The sequence below is a fragment of the Palaemon carinicauda genome, chromosome 28 (genome assembly GCF_036898095.1).
Source record: "Palaemon carinicauda isolate YSFRI2023 chromosome 28, ASM3689809v2, whole genome shotgun sequence".
NCBI classification, from domain to species: Eukaryota; Metazoa; Arthropoda; class Malacostraca; order Decapoda; family Palaemonidae; genus Palaemon; species Palaemon carinicauda.
In genome coordinates, this window is record NC_090752.1 from 53,129,442 (window position 1) to 53,137,993 (window position 8,552).

General features: G+C 39.8%; 3 protein-coding genes across 3 annotated transcripts; all 3 read right to left on the reverse strand.

The window, feature by feature from the left end:
* Positions 1-3,434: 3,434 nt before the first annotated feature.
* LOC137621811 (uncharacterized) lies at positions 3,435-4,523 on the reverse strand. The gene has a single exon (XM_068352317.1). The coding sequence runs from the start codon at positions 4,521-4,523 to the stop codon at positions 3,435-3,437; it is 1,089 nt and encodes a 362-aa protein (XP_068208418.1).
* A 467-nt stretch (positions 4,524-4,990) lies between these two features.
* On the reverse strand, positions 4,991-5,908 carry LOC137621812 (uncharacterized). Its single transcript, XM_068352318.1, has 2 exons — positions 5,383-5,908; positions 4,991-5,238 (listed from the first exon to the last, which is right to left on the reverse strand). Exons 1-2 carry the CDS (start codon positions 5,906-5,908, stop codon positions 4,991-4,993), a joined length of 774 nt encoding a protein of 257 aa, XP_068208419.1.
* A 94-nt stretch (positions 5,909-6,002) lies between these two features.
* Positions 6,003-7,932, reverse strand: LOC137621813 (uncharacterized). The gene is made up of 2 exons (XM_068352319.1): positions 6,337-7,932; positions 6,003-6,203 (listed from the first exon to the last, which is right to left on the reverse strand). Exons 1-2 carry the CDS (start codon positions 7,930-7,932, stop codon positions 6,003-6,005), a joined length of 1,797 nt encoding a protein of 598 aa, XP_068208420.1.
* Between the last annotated feature and the right edge of the window lie 620 nt (positions 7,933-8,552).

Consider the following 8,552-nt stretch of genomic DNA (forward strand, 5'->3'; position numbering starts at 1 on the left):
ATCCAAGCTAATATCCTGGTTAGAAAAGCCAAATGGCAAAAGCACAAGGGCTCCAATACAGAAAGCAGCTATACAGGAAGAATTAAATGCAAAAATTAAATAGACTATAAGAGGAGAAAACAGAATGCAGTAATACAAAATAGAATATAAAGTGAGATTCCTAAGATTCCATCTAACAAAAAATTATTTGCATATAATTTCAATTTCTGAAGCTTGTCATTTAAACTGCACAACCTAGAGTAAAGAGCAGAATCGGTATTAAGAAAGATTAAAGCGAGAAGGGCAGAAAAAACAATCTAAAATCAAATTGGGCTAAACAATGCAGGAAGGAAAGCAATGGAAAAAGTAACCAGGAGACAATTTTTGTGGATGAGGATAAGCTTTGTGTTGGACAAAAGTGTGCCTGATGATGTCACAAAAGATGCTCAGGAATATATATTAGGAGAGAATTAAGAGATATTTTTCATATCCTTAATGCTCAAGAGCAAATTGGAAAGATTAAGAGGTAGATTGCTATGTTATGGTGGAAGGACAAACCTTGAGAGTTATAACATTTTTGTTACTTTGTTGACACACCGGATTGTAAAGCGGTGATTGAGAGGGTAATGGGGAAAAATTTAGCAACACCTTTGATGACTCCCTGTTGACCCAGCACTGTGATGCAGGGGTGGCATGAACAGGACAATATGGTGGTGCGTCAGGGTGGACATTAACCTTAAGGTATACATGTGCAGTCATATCTGAACATGAGTGTGAGTGTGAACAACCTATAGTTTTTTCTGCCTGCACTGGCAACATGAACAAATATTTCATCTCAATCGATATTATGCCACATAGACTTGTGTAGCTATACCCAAAGGTCAACGGCTGGCTTTAGGATTTCCTATCTTGGAAGATCCTATAGTGGAGTTGTGGTCATCGGTGTGCCTCATTTAGTGCACTATAGGCATTATATAGGGCCTTTGCAACGTTTCTTCGACCCCTTGCTATGTACTTGATTTATATCCTTTAACTTTAACCTTCATTCCTGCTTTATTTCTTCAATATTACCATCCAACCTCTTTTTAACTTTTATTCCTGATAACTATAAGGCTTCCCTCCCCCAGTTGTATTTGGACACTGAATAGCAGCACAGGCCCCAGTGCTAAGCTATATAGCCCAAATTCATAAATGTAACCCTATCATGGAGGGTCTTACTATATTGCGAAGGTCAATTTGCAGCATAAAAACTTTGGGTCTAACTATTCCAACTTTGGTTTATAATAATCCTGTTTGCATGAAAAAACATTTTCTGCCATTCAGGAGGGTTCTGGTAGCTGGGTTCTTTTTTTTAACATACTGTTTTTGAACTTGGTGTGGTGGTGGGATGTACTGGGGTCCCTACTAACTAGGAATATAAAATGATGGAAGGTACCAAGTTACCAACTATCTTCACTACTTTAAGTGCCCACACCACACGGGGTCGCTACGCCAGCCCCATTTGTTCATGTGTCCAGTAATGCAGATTTTTAAACATCTGACTTAGCCGGTGGATATATATATATATATATATAGCTTACGTCCCTGACGTCACGGCAGAAGATTCCAAACTCGCGGCAATCGTAGATTGGATAGCTAGGTGTACTACTAGCGCCACCACTCGCCAGGTATCTGGAACCATTCCAGGAATCCTCAGATCTTCCCTGCCGCCATTGCTGGCGACATCATTGGAACATTCGCTCGTCTTAACCTTCGATTTTTGCAGTATCTTTGGTGAAGTACTTGTTTTTTGGTTAATTGGCTTTCACTTGATTGGATTTACTTACGGATTTTCGTGAACTCTTTTGATTTAATGTGTTTTTGACCTTTGCTTGATTGATCTCTCTGGAATTTTACAAAATGGCTGACCCTTCCCCAGTTTATAGAAAGTGTGTGAAAAGCTGTAAAACCCGCCTTCCTAAAGCCTCTATCGATCCCCACTCTATTTGTACTAAATGTAGAGGTAAAGTTTGTTCTTTAATGGTGTTATCTGAAAGTGAGTGGCTCGATTTCGATCGATACACTCGTAAGTTAGAGAGAGATAGGTTTAGAAGAAGCTCTTCTCGATCTAGAGAATTTTCCTCTCCCCGTGTCCCTGAACCTATTCCTTTCCCTGTAGTGGTAGTTCATGAACCTCCTACTGTTACCGCTGAACCCTCACTTAAAGATATGATGAGTGCTATAGAAGCCCTTGGAGTGAGGGTTGAGTCGCTTGCTACGGACAGGAACCAACTTATGGCCGACGTAAATATGCTTAAGAGTGCCAGTGTTAGTGCCAAAAGTGGTATTAGTGCCAAAAGTGCGGGGAATATGTTCAGTGCTGTGGAGGTTGCGTCTGCTCGTGCCTATCGATCACTTAGCCTTAGACCTGTTTCAAGCTCCCCAACCGCTGGGAGAAGGAATGTCGAGCGGCGAAAGGGAACGAGAGGCGTAACCATACGAGCAGACGTACCCTCGAGTGTTGCTGCTGACGTTCCACGTAACACTCTCCCACACCATGGGAAAGGTGAGGTTAAGTTTACTTCATCTTCGGATGACACTTTGGTTAACAAAGAATATAATCGCAACTAGCGTCAAGTTTCAAGACCTCTTAAGAGGAAAATGATGTCAATTGATAGAAGTCATTTATCGCCTCAAAGGCCTGGCTGTAGTTATTGGAGCAGTCCAAAACGTTTGTCTTCTTCTGAAGAAGGCTCTCCTGCCAAACGTCCTCTTAAAACGTCTGTTTCGGACAAGCTTCCAGCGATTGCGATGCAAGTTCCTGGATCGGTTGTGTCGTCTGGATGTTCCAGACGTGATACGGGTGAGCAAGAAGACGATTTTATCGCTGACGTTTCGGTCATAACTTCACCTCAAGTTGACCCTAAATTAAGTCTGTTACAAGACATGCAGCTTAAACTTTCGTCTATTATGCAGTCTTATCAACAAGTTCCTTAGCGTCTTGAAACTTTGCAAGCCGATCGTTGTAACTCGGTTAAGCTTGATCTTAAACGTCAAGCTTCGAAACGTGAAGCTGAACGTCAAGCTGACGTTTTGCCTGAGGATGTCGTTCGCCAAGCAGTCAAACGTGACGCCGAACGTCAGGATAGATGTGACGTCGATCGTCGCCCAAGTCAAGTTAGACGTGACGTCAAACTTCAAGCTGATCTTGATAACAATCGACAAGCTGATGTTGGATGTCAAGCTGGCGCACACGGCGTTCAACGTCTAGTTTGCGCAAAGACGTTATTCCAGCTGAAGTCTTATCGGAAGAAGAGGTTGATTTTCCTCTTTCTGCAGCTGAACCTTAAGAAGACTTATCGGAGGAAGAAGAGCCTAAGACTGCACAGCAGTCCCTAGACCTTAAGAAGATTATGAAAGTGTTCACGGAAGAATTTCCTTGTCACTTTGTGCCGGTTGCTCCACGCTCTCCCCCTTCAGAGTTCACCTTGGGAACAGCAACTCAAGCTCCTATTTTTACTAAGATGGTGCTTTCGAGGTTTTAAAAGAACATGTTTTAAAAGAACATGTTGGAAGCGAACCAAAGCCTTCACTATATGACTTGGGGGAAGAATAATAGGATGCTTGCTTTCATAGCACAGATCAGAGTACTCTAAACGACCTTTGATTCTCAAAAGACCTTCATTATCCAAAAAGGGGTCTAACTTATTCAAAGGGCTTCCCTTTTTAAGCTGTTTACCTTGAGTTAAAGCTACGATATCCTGAGGATATGCTTCCCTTTGCACACAATGAAACAATTTTGTCTTAGCCTTGGTTAACTCCTCATAAGTCAATGGACCAAAGTATTTGGTAGATTGAGGTTTACAATTCTTAATAAATCTCAAAGTCCAAGCCACAATATTGAGGGCTTTAGGAAATTTACTCCATCTGAAAAATTCAAAAACTTGGGGAAAAGGTTCTACTGCTAAGCAAGATACTACAATCTTATTACAAATTTCATCATCATTCAAAGACATCTCTACTTGCTCAGGCTGTAAAGTTAAGGTACCTTTAAGCCAAGGTGGACCAAAAAACCAAATATCAGAAAGAACAAGTCTTTCAGCAGCTATCCCTCTAGAGATGAGATCAGCAGGGTTTTCCTTACCTGGACAATGATACCAACAACTAGGAGAGGTTAACGTCTGAATTTCAGTAACTCTGTTTGGTATGAAGGTCTTCCATCGACTAGGATCTCCCTTAATCCAAGATAAAGCAACAGTCGAATCGGTCCAACAATAATAGGACACCTCCTCCGTAAGAAATAGTGCAGATTTAATAAATACTAATAAACGCACGCAAAGTAATGCACCTAACAACTCTAAACGAGGCAATGAATCTTTCTTGATAGGGGCTACCTTACCTCTACTCAAAACTAGAGAAACCTGAAATAGATCATCTCCCAGTGGAACTCTTATATACACACAGGCCCCAAAGCCCCTTTCAGATGCATCCCCAAAGGAATGAAGTCCTAAACCCTTTATGCCTTTCCACTGTAGGCTAGGAAAATAACTTCGCTGAATCTTCATAGGGTAAAGTTCCTTAAAACCCTTTAACCAATTTTGAAATTTCAAATTTAATCCTTTAGGCAATACTTCATCCCAGTTAAGCCCAAGTCTCCATATTATTATTATTATTATTATTATTATTATTATTACTATCCAAGCTACAACCTTAGTTGGAAAAGCAAGATGCTATAAGCCCAGGGGCTCCAACAGGGAAAAATAGCCCAGTGAGGAAAGGAAATAAGGAAATAAATAAATGAAGAGAACAAATTAACAATAAATCATTCTAAAAAAAGTAACAACGTCAAAACAGACATGTCATATATAAACTATTAACAACATAAAAAACAAATATGTCATAAATAAACTATAAAAAGACTCATATATCCTGAAAAAGAATTTTAGCAAGCATAACAAATGGACTAATTAAGCCAAGAGAGTCAAAGCACCTGGCTATGACACTTAGAACATTCCTCTTAGTAGATATCACTTCAAACAGATTCAATAATAAATTCATTAAATGTAAAACAATCTTCTTCAGAAAACCATTGCATACCAAGAATTTTCACAGATTCATCTCCCCCATTTAATTCAAATATCTCATGAAATTTCTCCCTTAAAGCTTTACTATTTGAATTCCACCTAGACAATGACATACCAGCTTCAGCCATAATCTTGCTCGCCTCATTAAACTTGAGACATGCTTCAGCATCACTGTCAGCACCTGACAACCAATCATCTACATACAAGTTATTATATAATTCATTTACAACTTTAGCATGGGGATAATTTTTCTAATGAGTTTTGATGGTAGCATTTAATAAAAATGGGCTGCTCTTATTACCAAAGGGAACACGAACAAATCTCATAATACGTACAGTACCATCACAATTCCATAAGAATCTGTGTACATCTTGGTCCTCTCTTCGAACCTTGATCTGCAGAAAAGCCTTAGTAATATCAGCCGTTAAGGCTACCTTCCTTCTTCTAAATCTTATCAATACTCCAACAAGATCAGGATTCAGAGAAGGTCCACATTCAAGACAGTCATTTAAGGAAATGCCATTATAACCCACTGCCGAGGCATCAGACACAGGCCTAACCTTAGTAGAATTGCTAATCTCACGCACAACAGGTCGGTGAGGTAAATAATATACAGGATAAGATGTAACCATTTCAGAGGAAGGAACTTCCTCAATAATACAATCTCTCTCATATTCTTTAAAAACCTCATCATATCTTCTCCTTAGATCAGGAAATTTTTCAAGTTTGACGTTTAAATTATCTAACCTTTTCCTGGCCGGTTTTTCACTATTTTGCAGCCTTTGTTTAGCAACATCAGTTTTCCAAGGTAAAGCTACCTCATACCTATCATCATTAAATTTTACAGTTTCAGAAAATGTACTCATTACATTACTTAATGCACTATCATTAGAAACAGCCTCTTTAGTACAAATACCCACAGATTCCAAATCCCAAAAGTTATTCAAAGCAGATTCAGATTCACAAAAGTTGGGAATTTACATTTCCTTTATCAAAGGATTCATTACAAGAACCAGATAAAATCCATCCAAATAAAGACTCTTGGGCAACTAAGTTTTCATACTGTACATATTTATCAGGTAACATGAACTTCCAATAAGCATCTAACCCTACTGAAATATCAACATTAACATGACGACTATTCATATAATCATCTGCTAACTGTAGAGAAGAAAAATGCTTAATTTTTACATCAGAGACACTAAGGCGGAACAAAGGTGCACAAATATCAGGTATTTCAGATGCAAGTAAGGAATGACTCTCCCCTTTAATATCAATCAAATTTAAATCATACATTACATCGATTCCCTTTAGAGGCTTTACCACCCCCAAATGATGAATATGATATACATTCATTCGTAACCCATCTAGGTTGGACTTTTTTCACAAATTTACAAGAAACATAAGATCTATCTGATCCAGTGTCAAAAAGTACAATAGTTTGGTACATGCCCTTCTTACCCCAAACCTTGACCTTTGCAGTCTGCAACACACTACAAGTTTGAGACAAAATATTATTATTTGGGTTAGATTCACAATGAGTCACACCACAATGAGTGACATTTTCGGTAGGATTAGTAACAGAGGAACCACTTGTGCCTGCAGCTTGTCCATTAGGATTACTCTCATTTGCATTAGATTTAGTGCCAGTACAACACAAAACATTATGCCTTCCTTTACATTTCACACATTTTGCTGAGCAACCCCTGGAAAAGTGCCCCTTTCCCAAACATCTAAAACACAACTTAGCAGACCTAATAGCCTCTTCCCGATCAGCCAGAGAGAGTTTCAAAATAGGATTACAATTTTCCATTTTGTAACCTTTATTACAAAACATACACTGAAACCTATGCCTATATAAGCGTACACCAACTTCGGAAGACGTTTGAAGGGCTGAGGCTGAACTCTGAAATTTACCTCTCTTTTTGGATTCAACGAAACGATCATCTGACTTTCCTGCATGAATATCCTTAAAGGTGTCTGACCGCTCTCGGCGCTCTTTTTCTCTCTGTAAAAATTTCAATAACCATGAGAGATCACTCTCATGCCCAGAACCTTCTCTGGACCATTCCAAGCGGATGTCACTGGGTAACCGAGATAAAATAACAGGTGTCATAAATACCCCATACTGTTTACCATCTACTCCTAAAGCCTCTAGGCTACGTACATGGGTTAAAAGTTCATCTTGCAATTTCCACAAGGACGATATGTGCTTGGAGCTACCAGGAGCAATCTTAGTAGGCAATGCAACACCTAACAAAGCCTGAATATGAGCAAAAATAATACGTTCTGGTTTACCAAACCTCTCCTTTAACATATTGCAAGCAATAGGATAATTGACACTAGTCTGGGATAATCCTTGAATCACTGCTCGTGCCTCTCCTTCCAACAGTGACTGTAAATAACAAAATTTACTTATGGTAGGAATATCACTGTCATCTACTAAGGCAACAAACCTATCCCAGAATGATTGCCATTCAGTTAAAACTCCACTGAATTTTGGCAACTCCAATTTAGGCAATCTTACATTAATGTTGCACGAAGAATCGACAGAAGCAGAACCGCTTTCACTAAGCCTAGGCTGACTTTCATCTTTAGCCATATCAACTAACCTTTGGGTAGCCTGTATCCTGGGAGCTCTTACCTCTCGCCGAAACTTATCTGCATACTCAATGTCCTCTTCTAAGTCCTTGGAATCGCAAATTTCCAATTCCAACATTAACTGCACATCATCGAAAGTGGCCAGACGTTTGTCAAATTCGTCAACGGCGTCTTGCAACTCCACTTTGGTCACGTTCTGGTCGTCCAGCAATACTTGCAAAGCGTTTGACGACCGAGTAGCCCATCCATGGGCTGCGGCGCGGCTCTTCCTTAATTTTCCTTCCTTCATTCTGCCTTACTACACAAAATTGGATTCAGCAACTATATCCAGAGAATCCCGGGTCTGGGCACCAAATATTCGCTCCACTCAAGACAACAACTCTGGGAGCGAACAAAGACAGAAGACATCCAGGCAGGAACAGAAAATTTGGGATGTAAACAAACCGCCATTAACAATGCTCACATTTATTTCGTTAAGTCAAATACAAAATTTCCCAGATAGCTCTTGGTAAATAAGTATCAGTTATTCAAACATAAATAATCATATTTTACACCCAAATTAATATAAGCAAAGAATGAAAAAATAAAGAAAATCATTTACAAACAAATTAATCAAATAGGAGGTTTACTCATATCCAACAGCCCTAAAGGTAGAGGGTCAAGTAGAGGTTCCTCTAGACGTCCCTCGAGAGGAAGAGGGGGTAGGGGAGGACGCGGTCAAGGAGGTAAGCCCTCCGGACACCAGAATCAATGAGATGCTTCCGGTAGGAGGAAGTGTCCGACTATTCTGGGATCGCTGGACCTTCGATCCCTGGGCCCACAGCCTAATCAAGAACGTACTAGGTTGGAGCTGGAAGACAGCTCCACCATCATGTCCTCAATTCTTCCAACACTCCACCCCTGTTCTGG